Source organism: Salvelinus sp. IW2-2015, linkage group LG37 (assembly GCF_002910315.2).
Source record: "Salvelinus sp. IW2-2015 linkage group LG37, ASM291031v2, whole genome shotgun sequence".
Lineage (NCBI taxonomy): Eukaryota > Metazoa > Chordata > Actinopteri > Salmoniformes > Salmonidae > Salvelinus > Salvelinus sp. IW2-2015.
The window spans coordinates 10,136,038-10,158,770 of record NC_036876.1 but is presented as its reverse complement, the minus strand read 5'-3'; the positions used below and the strand labels follow the sequence as shown (position 1 = coordinate 10,158,770).

The 22,733-nt window shown below is 44.9% G+C and overlaps 1 protein-coding gene across 3 annotated transcripts in view; it reads left to right on the top strand.

Moving 5' to 3' along the window:
* Window positions 1–22,733, top strand: part of focad (focadhesin) — an 85,811-nt gene that overhangs the window by 18,983 nt on the left and 44,095 nt on the right. For 2 of the 3 annotated variants that reach the window (XM_023982429.2, XM_023982428.2), the window contains exons 6-15: window positions 4,756–4,857; window positions 5,155–5,398; window positions 5,572–5,772; window positions 6,355–6,442; window positions 6,775–6,968; window positions 7,229–7,489; window positions 12,793–12,897; window positions 13,223–13,324; window positions 18,049–18,179; window positions 18,637–18,763. In XM_023982429.2, coding sequence (XP_023838197.1) covers window positions 4,756–4,857; window positions 5,155–5,398; window positions 5,572–5,772; window positions 6,355–6,442; window positions 6,775–6,968; window positions 7,229–7,489; window positions 12,793–12,897; window positions 13,223–13,324; window positions 18,049–18,179; window positions 18,637–18,763 — 1,555 coding nt within the window. The remainder of the gene's footprint in view (window positions 1–4,755; window positions 4,858–5,154; window positions 5,399–5,571; window positions 5,773–6,354; window positions 6,443–6,774; window positions 6,969–7,228; window positions 7,490–12,792; window positions 12,898–13,222; window positions 13,325–18,048; window positions 18,180–18,636; window positions 18,764–22,733) is intronic. The other variant, XM_023982430.2, reaches the window with a different exon arrangement.

Sequence of the window (22,733 nt, the reverse complement as noted above, 5' to 3'; positions counted from 1 at the left end):
AGAGAATCCTCCCCCTCCCCTGTCCTCGTTTTCCCTACCCCAGTCTTTGATGTGGACCTCTGCCAAGATCCTGGGGCCCCCGAAATCAGTTACAGAGTGTTGGGTAAAAAGACACAGATGCAAGCTAGGCCTATCTTTTCTCTATCTTTCTCCATCCCTCTTGTTTTCTCACACCATACCTGTATCTCTCTTTCTATACCTCCCCCCTTCCTCTATATTTCCCTCCATTTTATTGTTACCTTTTCCCCTTCTTTACATCTCTTCTCCGTCTCACTCCCTGTCATTCCCTGGTGAGAAGATGAATGTGCCTGGGGCAGCAGGGTGGAGCCGCCGGGCCGACAGCCCCGCTCCGCCATTGGTGGATGCGCCTGGCTCTGCCGGGCGATTGTAAATGCTGCGGGATTAATGAAGAATGCCCACTAGGTGCCCATTGTTGACCGTCTGCCCGCCGCTGCTCCGCTCAATCTTCCACAGAGACACTAAGCCACTTAACTACCCAGCGGGACCAGAAGGAGGGGGTGTTCAGGCGGTCCGGTGCGAAAACGAGCGACATTCTCCCAGGATCACGTCCTGTATCTGTCTGTCTGTCCCCATAACCTTGTCGGTCCCACCCAACCAGACGGGCTTCAATTCAGCTGCATCTCCTGGGCGTCCGACGATTTCCGATTCCGACTTGGTGTGGCACTAAAGCTTGTATACATTTCTCCCGGTGAGGCCCTGTCGTGTCTCCCTCACCCCAACCCCCACCTCCTTTTGTGTGATCTGAGTTCATCTGGGAGTCAGCGTAACCTGCACACATTGCCAGACTGGTGGGTTCTTAAAAGGACAGTTCAAAGTTAATTGGGCAGTTAAAGTTAGAATCCTTAATTATAACAGTAACAAAGTGTTCTCCCCATCCCTGTTTTGTAAAAAACAACTAAGAGATGGAGCTGGAGAAATGTAACTGCTCTCAAATTCATAGACAAAGCTATGGATGCAAGGACTGACCATCCATTATATCAACATTATAGTTTGAACCATGTTTTGAGGCTATACAGTGTTTGTTTACAAACTTTGGAGTAAAACAAAATTATATTTTGGGTTCTGATAGGATACAGCAGTTTAACTAAACTCATAAGACAAGTATATTTTACGCTACTGCTACTCTCTGTTCATCATATATGCATAGTCACTTTAACCATATCTACATGTACATACTACCTCAATCAGCCCGACTAACCGGTGCCTGTATGTAGCCTCGCTACTGTATATAGCCTCGCTGCTGTTATTTTTCACTGTATTTTTACTGTTTTTATTTCTTTACTTACCTATTGCTCACCTAATACCTTTTTTGCACTGTTGGTTAGAGCCTGTAAGTAAGCATTTCACTGTTGTTTTTGGCGCACGTGACAAATAAACTTTGATTTGATTTGAGGTTACAAAGTTGGAAAGAAACTTTATCTTGGGGAGGAAAAATCACTTTGCATTGTGAAATTGCTACCCTTATCATTCGGTATTTGGTGCACGTGACAAACTTTGATTTATTCTTCAAGAATAAATGGGTATTTATCCTTCATTTATAATTTTTTTTTTTTTATGAATAAAATGCTGTATTTAAGGATTCTAGCTGTAAAGGGACGGTGTCTGCGGGTTTTTGGACATAGACAACCTGGTCAGGGGAGTTCCTTACTAATTAATGACTTTATTAATCTATCAAGTACAAGGGTGGCGTGAAAACCCGCAGACACTCGGCCCTCTGTGGAAGGAGTTTGACACGTGTCCTAACTGGTCTAATGGGGGAGGTGTGTTCATGTTGCACGCCATCTGTTATGTGGGCTAGATCCAGCTGTTTGCCTCAATCACAAATGAATGGAAAAGATGAACACTATCTAATTTCCAAATCTTTTCTATTCATTATAACTTCAGCCATATAGCCTGGTATAGTGTATCTACACAACCAATGGTGTGGGATGTGGACTTCAGACCACTTTTAAAATCTGAAGACGACAAACTTTGATTTTAAAGCCCTGTTACCCTCCAACCCAGCGCCCTTTATTCTGCCACTGCCAATGAACTTGCAGTTCAACAATGGCAAGGTAGCAAGGTCAGTCTTGTCGGCTTCCTGCTCCCTCCATTGTCTGGCTGTGAAAGCAGGTAATGGTGGGTCTGTCTGGCCTGTCTGGAGAGAAAGAAGGCCTGATGGATAGGCCGCATTGAACTGGAGGTTGAGACGAACCACGGGGAACCTGAGGAGAGGGATAGAGAGATAGTCAGACAGATTACGGCATGGGACGTGGAGGGAAGGGGAAGGGGGAGGTAAAGGAAGGGGGATGCTTTGTTCCGCAAGAGACTGTGGCAGGCAAGCTGGTCAGTCACACGAGAGAGAGGGAGAGGGAGAGGGAGAGAGAGAGAGAGACGTCCTTCCTCCAGTGTTGGAGGCACTCAGTGGCGCGTGCAATGATTGACGTGGGGCAGTGGTCAGAATCACGCCTGTCTGTCTGCAGGCAATGTCCCCCTGCCACAAGTGTGTTGTTTTAACCTGGGCCTTTGTCTTGTTCAAAGGCCATGTCCAATCTCTCTTGAAATGTAGACTTCAGGTTGGTTTACTCATTCAGATTCTAAAGAGTGGGATGCTATATCCTCGTTATTGTAATCCTTGAATCACTTTTCATAAAAGAGCCTTTGCCCTCTTCAGCTCCACCGGTGTTCAGAGTTTACCTACTTTTCTTTAACCACTAAGACAGTCAACCATTTCCCTCTTACAACTACTCTGCCAGAATCAGGACTGGAGCTCCTTTTCTGACCTAATTGAACATCATTGTGGATTGTTGGGACCAGGAGCACCACAGCCCCTCTGTTCGCCAGTCGGCCGGTGGCCAGATCTTAGCCTGGGCACAGTCTGCCTGACGCCAGCCCTGCCCCAACCCCCAGGTGGCAGGGGGAAGACTGGGAGGAGGGGCGAGGGCAGGCATTAGCCTCGGAAGAGGCTTCTTTGGCTTTGGCCTCCTCGTAATGTTTTTTGTGCCCCCTCTCTTTTGTTGTCCAGTCTGACAGTAGATAAGGCAAGATCCTGTTACAATGACAGCCAGGCCATTTAAAGGCATTGCCATGGACTTTGTTGGGTAGAGAGGTTTCCTATGTGAGCTGCTTTCTTGTCGGCCTAAACTCCATTAGCCTTAGCTTGAGGCATAGGACTTGCCTACATCAACCTTTCTGAAGCTTGGTGGTCAGAAGTGGATCCATTGTCCTGGAGGAATCTATGTACACTTTGGGCAGGTCAGAAGAAGAACTCGTCTGCCAAGTTACACAGCTTTGTAGACCGAAGAAATTTGAAAGCCTCTGGTTATGCCCATTTTTAAGGCTCAGCATGACAACAAAATATCTGTTTTAAGATGGACTAAAAAGTAAAAGCCCTATATTAAGACTATTTGGCTTGTTTCCAACTAAGACAGATTCTTAGCTAATTACTACATCTAAATGTGACTATATATTGTTTGATGGATAGGTCACGTCTCAGTGAAACAATTTTGTGACAAGATTAAGCTGCTGACTGATATCTGACCTAATTCAGAGTTCTGTGGTCATTTTAGGATGTTAGTTGCGTTTATGCAGCAGTCCAATTCAGGTCTTTTGGCAATTATTTGCATATCTGATACCTATCTAAACTGTTTAAAATGTAAAATGTGTAAACATTAACAACAACAAAAACCCACATGGAATCTGATCTTTTGACTTCCAATTTATACCACTTCCATATGTGGATCTCAATTCTGATACAAACCCTCTGTCAGGACGCTCATATCAGATTTTTTTTTTGCTCTGACGTGTATCTTATTGCACATAACCTGCCGTTAGCATGACAACCACCAACTTTTTAAGGAACAGGGACGGGAAATGAGCATTGCATCTGCGTGCTACTTCAAATGCTACGTCAGTGTGAATGCGCAAATCTGATATGGGTCACATGTAAAACTGTGTGTGGAGGGTCAGAAAGAGATATCGGATATAGAAAGAAAATCTGATTTAGGGTGGCTGTGTAAACAGCCTTTGACCTCAACATTAAGTTATTCAGAAGAACATTTGCCTGAGAAACTCTTAGTCGATGAGGCCCAGATGCATCAGTCAGTCACACCCTTCTTCAAGGCCTGGCTTCTGCTAGACTCACACTCATTCAGGGAAAGACTTTGAGCACAACGAAGTGGCCCTAATATCTACACTATTACCCACTGGCCTGTAATATAATGAAATATCTAAATAAGGGAACAGAATACGTGAAACCTAATATCCAAATGTCTTTTTCCCCCTGTTTTTTATATGTTCATGCGCATGTGTTGCATTAGCTTTCAAACTAAACTCCAGCGGACCGGCACTTTTCACATGGACTTGAAACCTGAAACCTTGATTGCTTTGCATTGGCCTTGTCAGCTAAATGAGACGAAGGAAGACAGATAAACAAGTGGGATAATTGATTATGAATGATTTGTTTATTTAAGTGTCTTTGCTGCCTAGACATATGGGGTTATAAGACACTATGGATGCGTCCCATATGCCATCCTATTATCTACATAGTGAACTTCATTTGACCAGGGCCCATAGTGTTCTGGTCAAAAGTAGTGAACCACATAAGGAATAGGTTGCCGCTTTGGGACGCACACTAATTTTACTGATTTATTTACAGCGTGTGAGCAAACATAACTCATCTTCACACATCCATAGAGATTGCATACCTACCAGTAGCCCAAAGCAAAGCCAAACAAATAAATTAATATGTTACAGGAGCAGCCCCCATCCATACATCATCGTCTTGGAGAACCGTCCTGACTGCTGGCCCGTTCTGCTGCTGGAGATTGACGACTTCATCCAGCGGGCCGCTGACAGGTTAGCTAAAGGGTTTTCTTCCCTGGCCAGCCCCGCGAACCAACTAGAGGAGAGGCCGAACTGCTCGGCCTTCAAACATGTCCAAGTCATCTGGTCGTACAGCTGGAGCGTCCTCCATAACTCATGACATGACTGTCAGCTAGTTCACCTGTTTGATTTGTGTTCTTCTTCGAGGCGTGATATTATCTACTTTAAATCTGCTTTAAAGTTACATTTTACTACATGGACGTGCAAGTGTGTGTTTAACGTAGATTTACCCTATCTGTGCGTGTGTGTGCATGCATATAACACGTGTAGGGGTGAGTCTGCGTACGTGACCATGTTGGCCCCCTTCCTCCGCTACCTGTACTGTGAGCCCCAGCGGCTGCCAGAGTACGCTCTGCTCAGACACAGCCTCCTCAGGGTCCTACTGCCCCCCCAGCCAGGGGATCACAACCAGGAAAAGAAGAAAGACCAGGAAAATGAAGAGGACCCGGGACAGAGCCCTGTGGTATGCCACAGCCTGGTTCGCTGTCTCTACGAACTAGTTCCTCACATGCAGGTGAGATGAGATTGATTTTCCTTTTTGTTTCTTTGAGGAAACACACCATTTACAGTGTAGACATGAACCTGTGAACCCACTATAGCATAGCACAATACAGCACATGTGAAAGACACAACATAGCAGGTATGGTATGATCATTGACGCGGCCTGTGTTATGTCTCCATCTTCAGGTGGACAGTGTGGAGGCAGTGTTGGAGCTGCGGGGCCTCGTGGAGGCCATGATCCCGGCCTTGGAGGTGGCCGACTGGGGGAGTGAGAGGGCCCGGCTGGCCCTGCAGCTGCTGTGTGCCTGTCAGCTAAGTCTGAAGCTTAGCGGAGACTGCAGACCACTACTCCAACTACTGCACCAGCTCCTCTCCACCCGCACAGAGGTGAGCCAGCCGCGCAAGCCAAAGTAGACCTGGGCTACATCTCAATAGTTTAAAATTGCTTCCTCACCTTGTCTTATCTCCTTCATCTGCACAGATCAGGAAGCAGTTTGTGTGGCTTCTAATGAGATCAGCCTCTTGCTTCACGCTCTTTCAGACGTTGCACCGCTGTTTATGGTTATGTTATATTTCTGAGAAGGAAGAACCCCCAGCAAACCGTTTCCCCACAGACAGACACAAAGCACAGCAGCTCTTTAGCTTGTTTGTCTGCCTGTGGCTGTGGAGGTTTGTTAGGATTCTGTCGACAGCTCCCGCTCAATGTATCCAGATCCGCCTCGCTGTGCGATCCTAATCTCCTCAAAGCATTGGTTGGGGAGCACACACAGCTCCAAAGATTCCTCCGGGGGTTGGAGACTGAGAGGGAATCTTTTGAGCTCAGTGTGCTGCGCTTACGATCCCTGCGTTTTCAAGACCCCTCGGGGTTGGGATGTGTGTGTATGTGTTTGTGTTGAGGAGGTTGTCAGTTTGTATTCTCACTTCCTCGAAAGTGCGTGCGTGTGACTGTGCATGTGTGTGTTTTTCCAGGAGTTCCCTGTGGAGGACATGATGGTGGGCTTGGCTCTGCTCCTTCTCGAGGCCTCAGCGTCCCAGCAGACCGGGCTGCTTACACTGGGTATCAACTCTCTCTCAGCTTCCTCTCCTTACACAGACTGGTCCCTCTCTTTGTCCCTCTCTCTTCTCCTCTAAACTCACCTCTCTCACTCTCACTCACTCACCTCTCTCACTCGTTCCTTTTGCCTCTTTCTCTACTACTCTCACCTGTCTCACTCTTCCACGCTCTCTCCCTCCCCCACACTCGCCTCTCTTTTCTCTACCTTCCCTACATGCACCTCTCTCTGTCTCTCTCCACTATACTTGCCTCCGGCTATCCACACACTCATCGCTCCCTCTCTCTCCATCCCTACACCCCAACCCTCTTAATGATGATATCTTTACCCCCTGCAGCCCTAAGTCTGGCCCCCCCAGAGTGTGAGCGACCCCCCTGGGGGACCCCGGTGCTGGTGCTGCCTCTCCTGCAGGTCCTCTCCTGCTCCTCCCTCATGGAGCCCCTGACGGACCCCCTCACACACACACGTAACCAGAGCCTGGCCCAGAGCCTCCTACAGAATGCCCAGAGAGAGTCCTCCAAGCCTGCTGAGGTAAACAAATGCACTTCTTAGTTAATTTCTATAAAGGCCTACTCACAAAAAAACTTGAAGCGGATTTACCTCCAGATTTACCTTTTTTATTGATTAATGCCAAGCAATGAAATATGCCAAGTTAACAGTACGTGTGTCATACTGTAAATATGATGCCCTGCATTCTTGTTAGCATATGGTCTTTATACCCATAGTTCTGCCAACCCCCCACCAACCCTCATCTCCCCCTTATCCCCACTCTCTTTCCTACTCCTTACCAGAAGGTGTCCCAGTTAGCCTTACCCCTCAGCCCGTGGTCCAGTGAGGTGCTGGTGGCCACCCAGGTCCTACGCCAGGTGACAGGGGACCCGGTGGCGGCTAGCGAGTGGCTCTTGGCGGTGACCTCGGCCCTGCCCCTGAGCCAGCGCGTCCCCTCTCCCCTCACCCTTACCGTGGCTCACCTGGTGGTCACCGGTCAGCAGGACGTCTGCAGACTGGCCCTGAAAACCGCAGCTGCCATCGCCCAGGCAGACCCCGCACAGGTAGCTACTGGAAACCGCATGCTGAAGCCTCATTTTATTGAAGTTACTGTTGACCACACGCAAGACCCACATTCATACATGACTGAAAGTTATATAAAGTTCAACTCTAGGAAACACAGAACTGTCATACTTTTTGGGGATGAACAATAGTTTTTATTGAATCACTTAAAGATGCGTTAAAAGGTTTTGTATAATTTCAGCCAGTAGTTTTGAAAGTAGAGCTCACGAGCCAAAATGGGTCCCCGAAAATTGTGCACACCGTCATCCATTTCGTATGATGTTACATCCTGCAACAACAAAAAATACAGAAACGTTATGCATATTTTTTTTTGCCTGCCCTGTCTTGTTCAGAACGGTAAACTGGAGCAAATCGCTTTGAAACTGAAAACAAAAATGTGCATTCTTATTCCCTGTTTCACTCTGCTTCCAAACATTATCTCCCTACTGAACACAACCCTGTTTGTTGCTATCACTACAGTGCATATGGAAAGTATTCAGACCCTTTGCTATGAGATTTGAAATTGAGCTCAGGTGCATCCTGTTTCCATTGATTTTCCTTGAGATGTTTCTACAGCTTGATTGGAGTCGACCTGTCGTAAATTCATTTGATTGGACATGATTTGGGAAGGCACACAGCTGTCTATATATAAGCTCCCACAGTTGACAGTGCATGTCAGAGCAAAAATCAAGCCATGAGGTCGAAGAAATTGTCCGTAAAGCTCCGAGACAGGATTGGGTTGAGGAACAGATCTGGGGAATGGTACCGAACAATTCTGCAGCATTGAAGGATTCCAAGAAGAGAGTGGCCATCATCATTCTTAAATGTAAGACGTTTGGGACCACCAACACTCTTCCTAGAGCTGGCCACCCAGCCAAACTGAGCAACCGGGAGCGAAGGGCCTTGGTCAGTGAGGTGACCAAGAACCCGACCATCTCTGCAGCCCTCCACCAATCAGGCCTTTATGGTAGAGTCGCCAGACGGAAGCCAGTCCTCACTAAAAGGCACATGACAGCCCGCTTGGAGTTTGCCAAAAGGTACCTAAAGAACTCTCAGACCATGAGAAACAAGATTCTCTGGTCTGATGAAACCAATAATGAACTCTTTAGCCTGAATGCCAAGCGTAACGTCTAGAGGAAACCAGGCACTGCTCATCACCTGGCAATACCATCCCTCCGGCTTAAGCATGGTGGTGGTAGCATCATACGGCAGGGACTGATACTAGTCAGGATCGAGGGAAAGATGAACGGAACAAAGTACAGAGATCCTTGATTGAAACCTGCTCTAGAGGTTCACCTTCCAACAGGACAACGACCGTAAATACACAGCCAAGACAACGTAGGAGTGGCTTCGGAGTGGTCTCTGAATGTCCTTGAGTGGTCCAGCCAGATCCCTGGACTTGAACCCGATCGAACATCTCTGGAGAGACCTGAAAATAGCAGCGACACTCCCCATCCAACCAGACAGAACTTGAGAGGATCTACAGAGAGGAATGGGAAAAACTCCCCAAATACAGATGTGCCAAGCTTGTAGCATCATACCCAAGAAGGCTCGAGGCTGTAATCGCTGCCAAAGGTGCTTCAACAAAGTACTGAGTAAAGAGTCTGAGTACTTATGCAAATGCGATATTTCAGTTTTTATTTGCAATACTTTTGCAAACATTTCTAAAAACCTGTTTTTGCTTTGTCATTATGGGGTATTGTGTGTAGATTGATGAAGGGGAAATAAAACGATTGAATCCATTTTAGAATAAGGCTGTAACATAACAAAATGTGGGAAAAGTGAAGGGGTTCAAATACATTCCGGATGCACTATATACCGCCGGTTGAAAGGCAAAGGATTAAAACCGTCAGACACTGCGACCCTGGAGGACTATCACCTGCTATAGACAATAAAGAAATGTCACATTGTATATCACCCTTATTTGCAGCGCTCATTAGATGGCTTAGTGCACACCTTTTGATTCTGTAATTGCTCCCTGAGCGCCTGTTGTTCTGCTAGTTAAGTGGGGAGCAGTAAGTTATTGGTGCCTTTTATACCCATGGTATTTCCGTGTGTGTGTGTGTGTGTGTGTGTGTGTGTGTGTGTGTGTGTGTGTACAGTATGAAGCATGTTTGTGTCGTTACAGTGTGTGTTTGTGCACGTGTGTGTGTGTGTGTGTCGACACCCCATATACAGTTTTTATGGGCTGATTAATTTCTCCTTTACACCATTCGCTTGTGGGCTAATCCCCCCCCCCCTCCCCACCCCCACGTCTCTCAGTAACCAGGAGGCTAAATCACAACACCACCACTGCGGCTGCCGTAGCCTGCAGGCACTAGGGTGCTGCAAACACGAGATTTACAAGCCACAAATAGAAACACGCTAGGCTAGTATCTACAGTATTATTCATGTTTTCTACTTACTGTCTTGTCACTACAATGCTAACTTGTAGTGTCTTCAGGCACTGCAGTGCAACAACGGAAGGAAGGACCTAGTCTTTAACCAAGAAGAACAGGCAACACAATTACCAACACAGTAATCAACCATTCAGTCACCATCTAAACTCTGTAGTTACACTCAATGCACTGTTGTAAAGATCTGTGGCTGTATGTTTCAAGCTTCTCAGAGTAGGAGTGCTGATCTAGGATCAGGTTCCCCCTGTTTAAGTAATCTTACTTACTGAAATGTGAAAGGCAAAACTGATCGTACTCTGAGTAGTTTGACACCATATGGCCCCAGATTTTTACAACGGTGCATTTAATATAATTGCAGAGGTGCTAAGTTATTGTATTGGGGAACACAGGTGGCCGTTCCCTCAAAGGCACACAAAAAAACGGCAAGGGAGAGAACCCCCCCTCCCCAATGATAAGCCATGCAGATGTTAGGGTTGCTAGGCAACAGGGCAAGGTGTGGGCGAACGGGGAGCGATAAGCGCGTTATGCTAATGAAGGCATAGCAGTGGCAGAGGCGTCGCGGACGGGACTGAGGGTCAGAGAAGGACACCTTTCTCTCACTCTTTTACTCCCGGAAGGAAGGAAGGAAAGAAGGAAGCAAGGCATGGAGTAGTGGCTTTAACCTCTGCTCTGACACGACCGTTTGGGGCGCCCATTGGGGCATTTCAGAGGATTCCCTCAAAATGTAATTGGATTTTATAAGAACTGAAAATAGCTCTTTCACGGCGCACTTAACTTAAGTCCCTGGCCTTTGAAGCTAACGTTTTTGGATGAAACCAATTGCACACAATTTCAACCCAAACCAGGGGGCCAACAGAGTTAAGTGGAGACATGGAAACATGTATAGTAGTGATGAAAGTAAATAATGGTAGGCACACTGACAGTGACGCGGAATTCTATCAATCCAATGCATCCCATGTTTGCGCTAACTGGTAAGTGACATTCCTGATCTCACCATGGTGTCCATAAGATCATGGATATTGGCCAAGAGAGGGAGGCCTGCTATCCATGGGGAGGGGCCAGAGGCTACGTCCCTGTTATTGGGGGGGGCACAGGGAGTTAATCCCGCACCGTCTCAGTTCAGAAGTTAGAACAGTTTACACTGTTGGGGGTAGGAGGGGCTATATGATTTTAGGAGGGAACCACTGAGCATTCCCATTCCGGAGGTTGTTATTAAGCCTTACAGTGCCTTCAGAAAGAAGTCATACCTGTTTACTTATTCCATGTTTTGTAGTGTTACAACCTGAATTCAAAATGAAGGGAAATAAAGGCAAAACCTCACCCATCTACACATAATACCCCATAATGACAAAGTGAAAACATGTTTTTAGAAATTCTTGCTAATTTATTGAAATTGAAATACTAAAATATCATATTTGCATAGGTATTCACATCCCTGAGTCAATACTTTGTTAGAAGCAGCTTTGGCAATGATTACAGCTGTCAGTATTTCAGGGTATGTCTTTAAGAGCTTTCCACTCCTGGATTGTGCAACATTTGCCCATTTTTTCCTTATTTTTTTCAAAATGATTTAAGCTCTGTGAAATTAATTCACAATCTTCTTGGTAAACAACTCCAGTGTAGATTTGGCCTTGTGTTTTAGGTTATTGTCCTGCTGAAAGGTAACTTCATCTCTGAAAGGTAACTGCATTCAGCAGACTGAACAAGGTTTTCCTCTGGGATTTTGCATGGGGTTAGCTTAATTTATGTTTTATCCAGAAAAACTCCCCAGTCCTTAAAGATGACAAGCATACTCATAACATGATGCAGCCACCACTATGCTTGAAAATATGGAGAGTGGTACTCAGTAATGTGTTGAAGGCACTGCATCTATACCTTATGTACTTAACACAAGAACACAAGGCTGTTCCACTTACTTGCATAGCAAAAACAAGCAAACAAATGCAGCATATTTTTGCCTGTGTACCTATCTGGCCACAGTTTTCTATTTGGCCCATGGGCCTGCTGTTTGGCACCCCTTCACTATACTGTATGGAGGGCTGGCTGTATGTTGGACGTGTGTGCATTACCTAATTTGTCTTTATTGCTTTCTATAATAACAGATTCATTTTCCCTCAGTTCCCTTTCCATATTCTCTAGTCTTGGCCTGGGATGATGATGATGATACCTCCACTAGAACTGACACTAATTTGGCTGGGGTTGTCTGTTTGTTCTGCCCCCAAGGCTCTATATGTTTGTCAGGGTTTGTGGGAGAGAGAGGAAGCGTACTTAGGTGTCTTGGAATGGCAAAAGCCTCCGGGACAAGACTCTGCTTTTGTACAACAGTGTGTCAGCTGTGGGGGGTTGGAAAGAAGGAAGGCGAGAGAGTGGGAGTGAAAAGCGAGAGACAGAAGTAAGTTATTAAGAAAGGAAGAAATTAAGGAATGAGGAGCTCCTTGAGAGCGGGGGAGGGAGTGGGGGGTAACACCAGCGCAGGAACGCGACTTTCAAAGTTCAAAGCCCGACGATTCCTTTGCCTCTTCCTTGCGCTGTGTGGCGGCGGGGGTGGCGGTGGCGGGTGAGATGGATCGGTTGTGACAGTGTGCAGCTTAGCGCGGCCTGTAATGATGTGGGTGAGAAGAACTCGGGCAAGAATGTAGAATATTACCCCCCCTTTACTCCCACTCTCCCCTATACAAGAAGAAAAGTGCTTCAAGTAAACATGCTTCAACTAGTGTGTGCCCCCGTCTGTCCTGTCCTGTCTGTCTGTCTGTCACTCACTCACTTTCTCTCTTTCCCACCCCCCTCTTTCTCTCTCTCTCTCCCTCCCTATCTCTTTCTTTCTTTCTCTCTCTCTCCCTCCCTATCCCTCTTTCTCTCTCACCCCTCCCCCTGTCTTTCTCTCCCTCCCTCGCTCTCTCTCTCTGCAGGTCCCATCCCTTCTTCATGTTCTGTTGTTTAAGCTGGGGAAGGAGTGTGACCCAGACTTGTCCCACGCTGTGCTGTACTCGCTGCCAAACTTTGGGACCCACAAGGTACTTACTGCACTGCACACGGCTGGCCTGTTTGAAAGGCTGAGTCATATCCCCAAACAGTGGAAAAATGCTATACCTTTAGCTGCTATAACTAGTAGTAGGAGTCTCAACATCAAAGGACAGTGCTCAGTTTTAGAGTTTGCCTCACATTGAATATGGTCAAGATAGACTTAACGCAAAGCCTTCCAAGAAAGGTTCCTGTGTACCAATTTATGCATGAGTGTCATTGAATAGTGTATTGGCTCAAACTTAACATCATACTTTATATTGACGTGTGTCTGTGTGTGTGGCTTCCCCTCTCTGACCTGTGTTGTGTGGTTGTCAGTTGTGTCTTCCCCAGGTGCTCCACACTCTCCAGATGCTGGGCAGCGCCCCCAAGCTGAGGGCCGTGGCACTGCGCCTCATGACCGCTCTGTGGGAGAAACAGGTTAGTGATGGGAGAGCAATAGTCTAATTCATACTTTTTTTTATGTGAATATATACATACAGTGCATTCGGAAAGTATTCAGACCCATTGACTTTTTCCACATTTTGTTACATTAAAGCCTTATTCTAAAAATTGATTACATAAAAAATAAAAAATCCTTGTCAATTTACACACAAGACCCGATAATGACAAAGCAAAAACCAGAAATACCTTATTTACGTAAGTATTCAGACCCTTTGCTATGAGATTTGAAATTGAGCTCAGGTGCATCTTTTCCATTGATCATGCTTGATGTTTCTACAAGTCCACCTGTGGTAAATTCAATTGATTGGACATGATTTGGAAAGGCACACACCTGGGGCGTAGGTTCACCTTCCAACAGGACAACGACCCTAAGCACACAGTCAAGACAAAGGAGGAGTGTCTTCTGGACAAGTCTCTGAATGTCCTTGAGTGGCCCAGCCAAGCCCCAGACTTGAACCCGAGCAAAAATCTCTAGAGAGACCAGAAAATAGCTGTGCAGCAACGCTCCCCATCCAACCTGACAGAGCCTGAGAGGATCGGCAGAGAAGAATGGGAGAAACTCCCCAAATACAGATGTGCCAAGCTTGTAGCGTCATACCCAAGAAGACTCGAGGCTGTAATCACTGCCAAAGGTTTTCAAAAACCTGTTTTTGCTTTGTCATTATCGGATATTGTGTGTAGATTAGTTTAAAAAATCAATTTTAGAATAAGGCTGTAACGTAACAAAATATGGTAGAAGTCAGGGGTCTGAATACTTTCCGAGGGGCCTGTATGTACATATCTATGTGTGTGTGCACAGTTGAAGTCGGATGTTTACATACACCTTAGCCAAATACATTTAAACTCAGTTTTTAACAATTCCTGACATTTAATCCAAGTAAAAATTCCCCGTCTTAGGTCAGTTAGGATCACTACTTCATTTTAAGAATGTGAAATGTCAGAATAATAGTAGAGAGAATGATTTATTTCAGTTTTTATTTCTTTCATCACATTCCTAGTGGGTCAGAAGTTTACATACACTCAATTAGTATTTGGTAGCATTGCCTTTAAATTGTTTAACTTAGGTCAAACGTTTTGGGTAGCCTTCCACAAGCTTCCCACAATAAGTTGGGTAAATTTTGGCCCATTCCTCCTGACAGAGCTGGTATAACTGAGTCAGGTTTTTAGGCCTCCTTGCTCGCACACGCTTTTTCAGTTCTGGCCACAAATGTTCTATAGGATTGAGGTCAGGGCTTTGTGATGGCCACTCCAATACCTTGACTTTGTTGTCCTGAAGCCATTTTGCCACAACTTTGGAAGTATGCTTGGGGTCATTGTCCATTTGGAAGACCCATTTGCGACCAAGCTTTAACTTCCTGACTGTCTTGAGATGTTGCTTCAATATATCCACAAAATTTTCCATCCTCGGGATGCCATCTATTTTGTGAAGTGCACCAGTCCCTCCTGCAGCAAAGCACCCCCACAACATGATGCTGCCACCCCGTGCTTCACAGTTGGGATGGTGTTCTTCGGCTTGCAAGCCTCCCCCGTTTTCCTCGAAACATAACGATGGTCATTATGGCCAAACAGTTCTGTTTTTGTTTCATCAGACCAGAGGACATTTCTTCAAAAAGTACGATCTTTGTCCCCATGTGCAGTTGCAAACCGTAGTCTGGCTTTTTAATGGCGGTTTTGGAGTGGTGGCTTCTTCCTTTCTGAGCGACTCGTTTTACTGTGGATATAGATACTTTTGTACCTGTTTCCTCCAGCGTCTTCACAAGGTCCTTTGCTGTTGTTCTGGCATTGATTTGCACTTTTCGCACCAAAGTACGTTCATCTCTAGGAGACAGAACGCGTCTCCTTCTGAGCGGTATGGCGGCTGCGTGGTGTCATGGTGTTTATACTTGCGTACTATTGTTTGTACGTGGTACCTTCAGGTGTTTGGAAATTGCTCCCAAGAATGAACCAGACTTGTGGAGGTCTACAATAAAATAAAAAAATAAGGTCTTGGCTGATTTCTTTTGACTTTCCCATGATGTCAAGCAAAGAGGCACTGAGTTTGAAGGTAGGCCTTGAAATACATCCACAGGTACACCTCCAATTGACTCAAATTATGTCAAATTATGTCAATTAGCCTATCAGAAGCTTCTAAAGCCATGAAATCATTTTCTGGAATTTTTCAAGCTGTTTAAAGGCGCAGTCAACTTAGTGTATGTAAACTTTTGTCCCACTGGAATTGTGATACAGTGAATTATAAGTTAAATAATCTGTCTAAACAATTGTTGGGAAAATGACTTGTGCCATGCATAAAGTAGATGTCCTAACCGACTTGCCAAAACCTATAGTTTGTTAACAAGAAATTTGTGGAGTAGTTGAAAAACAAGTTTTAATGACTCCAACCTAAGTGTATGTAAACTTACGACTTTAACTGTATATACTGAACAAAAATATAAACGCAACAGGTAAAGTGTTGGTCCCATGTTTTATGAGCTGAAATAAAAGATCCCAGGAAATTTCCATACGCACAAAAGCTTATTCCTCTCAAATCTGGTGCACAATTTTTTTTACATCCCTGTAAGTGAGCATTTCTCCTTTGCCAAGACAATCCATCCACCTGACAGGTGTGGCATATCAAGAATATGATTAAACAGCATGATCATTACACAGGTGCACCAGGTGACAATAAAAGGCCACTCTAAAATGTGCAATTTTGTCTCATTTTGAAGGAGCGTGCAGTTAGCTTTCTGACTGAAGGAATGTCCACCAATGTCATTTTAGAGAATTTGGCAGTACGTTCAACCGGCCTCACAACCGTAAACAATATGTAACCACGCCAGCCCAGGACCTCCACATCCGGCTTCTTTAGTTGTGGGATCGTTTAAAAAAAAAAATTATACCCCCTTTTTCTCCCCAATTTTGTGGTATCCAATTGGTAGTTACAGTCTTGTCTCATAGCTGCAACTCGCGTATGGACTCGGGAGAGGCGAAGGTCGAGAGCCGTGTGTCCTCCAAAACACAACCCAGCCAAGCCGCACTGCTTCTTGACACAACGCCCGCTTAACCCGGAAGAAGCACCGTACACCTGGCGACCGTGTCAGTGTGCATTGCGCCCGGCCCGCCACAGGAGTCGCTAGTGCGCGATGGGACAGGAACATCCCTGCCGGCCAAACCCTCTCCTAACCCGGACGACGCTGGGCTGATTGTGCGCCGGCTGCGACAGAGCCCGGACTCGAACCAGGATCTCTAGTGGCATAGCTAGCACTGCAAAGCTGTGCCTTAGACCACTGTGCCACTCAGGAGTGTTCTCGCAAAACACCAGTCTCAATGTCAACAGTGAAGAGGCGACTCCGAGATGCTGGCCTTCTAGGCAGAGTTGCAAAGAAAAGCCATATCTCAGACTGGCCAATAAAAATAAAAGATTAAGATGGACAAAAGAATACAGACACTGGACAGAGGAACTCTGCCTAGAAGGCCAGCATCCCTGAGTCACCTCTTCACTGTTGACGTTGAGACGTGTTTTGCGGGTACTATTTAATGAAGCTGCCAGTTGAGGACTTGTGAGGCGTCTGTTTCTCAAACTAGACACTCTAATGTACTTGTCCTCTTGCTCAGTTGTGCACCGGGGCCTCCCACTCCTCTTTCTATTCTGGTTAGAGCAAGTTTGCGCTGTTCTGTCAAGGGAGTAGTACACAGCGTTGTATGAGATCTTCAGTTCATTGGCCATTTTGAGCCTGTTATCGAACTCACAGATGCTGATGCTCCAGATACTCAACTAGACTAAAGAAGCCCGGTTTTATTGCTTCTTTAATCCAAACAACAGTTTTCATTGCAAAAGGGTTAATTGCGAAAGGGTTTTCTAATGATCAATTAGCCTTTAAAATTATAAACCTGGTGTAATGACTTTCGTCGGTGGAAAGAGAGGAGGACCAAAGCGCAGCGTGGTACGTTTCCATATTTATTGGAATACTTTTTCAATACGAACAAACACAATAAACAGACGAAAACCAACGAAGCTACAGTCCTGAACAAGTGAACATAGAACACATGAACGCACGAATAGGAACAATCACCCACAAACCAATAGTGAAAACAGGCAACCTAAATATGGTTCACAATCAGAGACAACGTAAAACACCTGCCTCTGATTGAGAACCATATCAGGCCAATAAGACAAACCTAACCTAGAACATAGACTATACCCACCCAGCTCACGTCCTGACCAACTAAATAAAGACAAAACAAAGGAAATAAGGTCAGGAACGTGACACCTGGATTAGCTAACACTACGTGCCATTGGAGCACAGGAGTGATGGTTGCTGATAATGGGCCTCTGTACAGCTACAATAATCATTTACAACATTAACAATGTCAACACTGTATTTCTGATCAATTTAATGTTATTTTAATGGACACATTTTTTTGCTTTTCTTTCAAAACAAGGTCTAAGTGACCCTAAACTTCTGAACGATAGTGTAGATATATAGATGTGTATATCTATTCAATATAAAGTTGTATTACGTTTTCTTGTTTTTCAGATCACAAACAAAACACAATACTTTTTTACATTCAAATAACAATACAATATATGATGCCAGCTGATTGTCCACACTGCACTTTCAGAAGAGTGTTTAATTTGCAATGCATTGTTTCCCAGATGGCGGGAGTTGACACTTTGGAGGTCTTGGTTTAGGATTAAGTGTCTCTTTCTCTCTGGGCTGTAGGACCGTGTGTACCCTGACCTCCAGAGGCTGATCTCCCAGTTCGAGAAGTCCTCTGTGCTCCTGGGGAAGGAGGCCCAGTGGGAACAGATTCTAGCCAGGGCTGCCTGTGTCAGAGACATTTGCAGAGAGAGGTGGGCTCCAACACTCCTCTGAGACTTATACGGTCTGTCCCCTCAGGGTTCTTCCTAAGCCCCTCGCTTTCCCTATACCAAGTGTGTCCAACCCTCCTCCTGGGGAGCTACTGGCTGTGCAGGCTTTTGCTCCGTCCCTGCTCTAACATACCTAATTCAACTGACCAGCTGCTCATCGGGACCTAGATTAGCTGATTAAATTGTGTTGGAGCGGGGCTGGCGCAAAAGCCTGCTCACTCAGTAGCTCTCCGGGAGGAGGGTTGGCCACCCCTGCCCTACACCCTCTACCGTCCCTTCCACACTTTTTCTGCACCCTACACCCTTCGATCCATATTAGATATACACTTGTTCAATCTTACGAAAGTTTCAGAGCTACAAAAGTGCCTTGGAGGTAAGGGATAGGAGTGGATTTTGAATTCACTTCTAGAAAGAGGTTTTAATGACTCGTCTGTCCCAGGCCCTACCAGCACGGAGGGGACATGCTGGCTGCCATCACACACACTCTGGCCCAGTGTTCCAGACCAGACCAGGCCACCCCTGCTGCCTTGGCCCTGCAAGGTCTACACGAGCTCTGCCGCACCGAGGTGAGAGTACACGTGCACGCCCAGGTTTCTGTTAGCCGGTAATTGCTGGCTTTTGGCCAGATTTAAAAAAAAAACGGCAATAAAAAAAATTGTGGTCTGACAAATTGACCAGGAGAAAAACCAACGTTACGCAGGCTATCAACGCGTCACCCACCACTTTACAATGTGAGCGTGAGGCAGTATGCGTTTTGAAAACATACTTAATTGTTTGAAACCTGAATGTTTTACTTCATGTTATGAGGCATGTCTTCACGTTCTTGAAAATCAGACCATAGAAAGATGGAGGCAATTATTTCATAACTTCATAGGTGGCGCGTGAGTTCCAAGTTTGGGGAAGCATACAATTTATCCTACCATTTCTACCAATCTGCCTGTCAGTTAGTATTTTCATATAAGTGTTTTTGTGGATCAGGTTCATTTCAATAATGTTTTTGTTTCTCAAAATCAATGTCATGTGGAAATCATACAAATCTTAGTTAACTTCTCTGGGATATTGCCAAAAGCCAGTAAAAATGCAGAGCGCCAAATTCAAATAAATTACTATAAAAATCTAACTTTCATGAAATCACACATGAAAGACACCAAATTAAAGCTACACTTGTTGTGAATCCAGCCAGCATGTCTGATTTCAAAAAGGGTTTACGGCGAAAGCACACCAAACGATTATGTTAGGTCAGTACATAGCCACAGAGAAACACAGCCATTTTTCCAGCCAAAGAGAGGAGTCACAAAAAGCATAAATAGAGATAAAATGTATCACTAACCTTTGATGATCTTCATCAGATGACACTCATAGGACTTCATGTTAAACAATACATGTATGTTTTGTTTGGTAAAGTTCATATTTATATCCAAAAATCTGAGTTTAGGCGGGACGCTACTGTCTCACTTGGCCAAAAGCCAGAGAAAATGCAGAGCGCCATATTCAAATAAATTACTATAAAAATCTAACTTTCATTAAATCACACATGAAAGATACCAAATTAAAGCTACACTGGTTGTGAATCCAGCCAACATGTCAGAATTCAAATAGGCTTTTCGGCGAAAGCAAACGATGCTATTATCTGAGGATAGCACCATAGTAAACAGAGAGAGAAGCATATTTCAACCCTGCAGGTTCGACACAAAACGCAGAAATAAAAATATAAATCATGCCTTACCTTTGACGAGCTTCTGTTGTTGGCACTCCAATTTTCGTGGTATCCAATCGCTAGTAATTACTATCTTGTCTCATCGCTACAACTCCCGTACGGGCTCGGGAGAGACGAAGGTCGAAAGCCATGCGTCCTCCGAAGCACAACCCAACCTCCAACCCGGAAGCCAGCCGCACCAATGTGTCGGAGGAAACACCGTGTACCTGGCCACCCTGGTTAGCGCGCACTGCGCCCGGCCCGCCACAGGAGTCGCTGGAGCGCGATGAGACAAGGATATCCCTACCGGTCAAACCCTCCCTAACCCGGACGACGCTATGCCAATTGTGCGTCGCCCCACGGACCTCCCGGTCGCGGCCGGCTGCGACAGAGCCTGGGCGCGAACCCAGAGACTCTGGTGGCGCAGCTAGCACTGCGATGTATTCATGCCTTACCTTTGACGAGCTTCTGTTGTTGGCACTCCAATATGTCCCATAAACATCACAAATGGTCCTTTTGTTCGATTAATTCCGTCGATATATATCCAAAATGTCCATTTATTTGGCGCGTTTGATCCAGAAAAACACCGGTTCCAACTTGTGAAACGTGACGACAAAATATCTCAAAAGTTACCTGTAAACTTTGCCAAAAAATGTCAAACTACTTTTGTAATACAACTTTAGGTATTTTTTTACGTAAATAATAGATAAAATTGAAGACGGGATGATCCATGTTCAATACAGGATTAAAACAAACTGTAGCTAGCCTTCTGGTCATGCGCCTCTATCAAACAGGACACAACAAGTGACCCTGATTCAAAATGGCCGTACTTCTTCATTACACAAAGGAAAAACCCTCAACTAATTTCTAAAGACTGTTGACATCCAGTGGAAGCGGTAGGAACTGCAAGAAGGTAAATTAGAAATCTGGATTCCCAATGAAAATCCATTGAAAAAAATCTGAATGGTTTGTCCTCGGGGTTTCGCCTGCTAAATAAGTTCTGTTATACTCACAGACATGGTTCAAACCGTTTTAGAAACTTCAGAGTGTTTTCTATCCAAATCGAATAATATGCATGTCTTATCTTCTGGGGATGAGTAGCTGGCAGTTGAATTTGGGTATGCTTTTCATCCAAACGTGAAAATGCTGCCCCCTACCCTAGAGAAGTTCAAATAATTTAAATATAAAAGTTTAAATTCAACTAATGCGAGAGCACCAGCCTCTGCCATATGGACACATTACCGTAATCATTGGCTGCGAAATATCATAAATGAGCACATGGAACTCCGAGATGGCCAATGCAGCCGTTGGCCTATAACTTCCATTGTCAACCAATTCAAAATAGATAAAGCCGACAAATAAAAACAGTAGAAAATATAGCCTACTGATTAAAAATGATGGTTCCTTCAATCACATTCATCTCTCTACTTTGCCTGTCTGCCTCCCTTATCTGTCTTGACTTTTGCTCGTGAAGTGCAAAATTCTATCAAATCCTCACTGGATTCTGCCCAAAGCTGTAGCTAGCGAACTTGCAACAATGTATCAACTAGCCTATTCTGGGCTCTCAGAGTTTCCCCCAGTGAGCTTGGGACAAACAGCTGTTTTTGCACAAGGGAAAGGTAGGCTATTTTATGAAGTTTCCACTGGATATATGGGATGATTCGATTATGATATTTTGCTCTTTCACATGGAGGCTTGGTGATTACCGAGGGGGAGATTGTTGGAAAGATTTACCAAATAGGCCTACTTTGAGGAACTCTTAGGCAATCATTCGCAATGGATGTTAAAAAAACAGACTTTGTTGACTTAAGCTGAGCTTCTCAGTAATTTATTAGTGGTGGTTGTGGTGACTAAGACAATCAGAAAGCAAACATCCCCAAATGGGCACTCCTACATTTGCGCGCAGCAGGCCAGGTACGCTCGTTGTGTTGTGTGCGTGCGTGCGGTCGCGCTTCCTTATCATTAACAAGACAGAGAGACCAAACCCATGCTCATTGCTCACATGGAGCACTCCAAACAAAAGACAATGAAAAAATGGACAACTCATAAATGATAGTTATAAAATAAAAACCAAACTTGTTTCTCACAAGTGTAGCAGGTTGTGAACTCTGCAAATGACAGTTCCACTCCGAGAATGAGAATGCAAAATAACTGTAGGCCTAATTAGTAATACAAATGCGTTAACATAAATGAATGTAACCAAATGACGGGGATTAACAGTACATTTACTACTGGTGACAGATGTAATAAGGAATTGCTATATATATAAAAAATATTTAAAAAAAACAGTCAAAGGGCAATAAATTCACATAGAACAATGAATGCGCAAGAATTGGTGGGAGACAGCGGAGTGGATTCTGGAGAGTTGAGCACATACTTTTTGGAGAGAGAGATACATTTTGGAGAGAGAGACACACCTACAGGCTATCTTCGCCTCATTGTTTGAAATTATACTCAAGGCGCATTCTCTTCACACACTTTAGATGCTTTTCACTGACAGCAGCAGCTCAATAATCAGCTAGGCCTTTTGCCACACAGCTGCCAACGAAAGACTTCCTCATATGCCATTTCATATCTGTTCTATTGGTTTTCAGATCAACTTTCTTTCACCCTCTTTCTAATTTTTGAATGGAGATCTGTCATATATCGCTCGCATCAGGTGTGCTTTTAACATTTGTCATTTAGCAGACGCTCTTATCCAGAGAGACATACAGTTAGTGCCTTCATCTTTAAGATAGCTAGGTGGGACAACCATATATCACAGGCATAGAAAGTATATTTTTCCTCAACGTAGCTGTCAGAGCTAGAAAGGGGGTTTCGCTGGTGGTGTTACGGGGGGG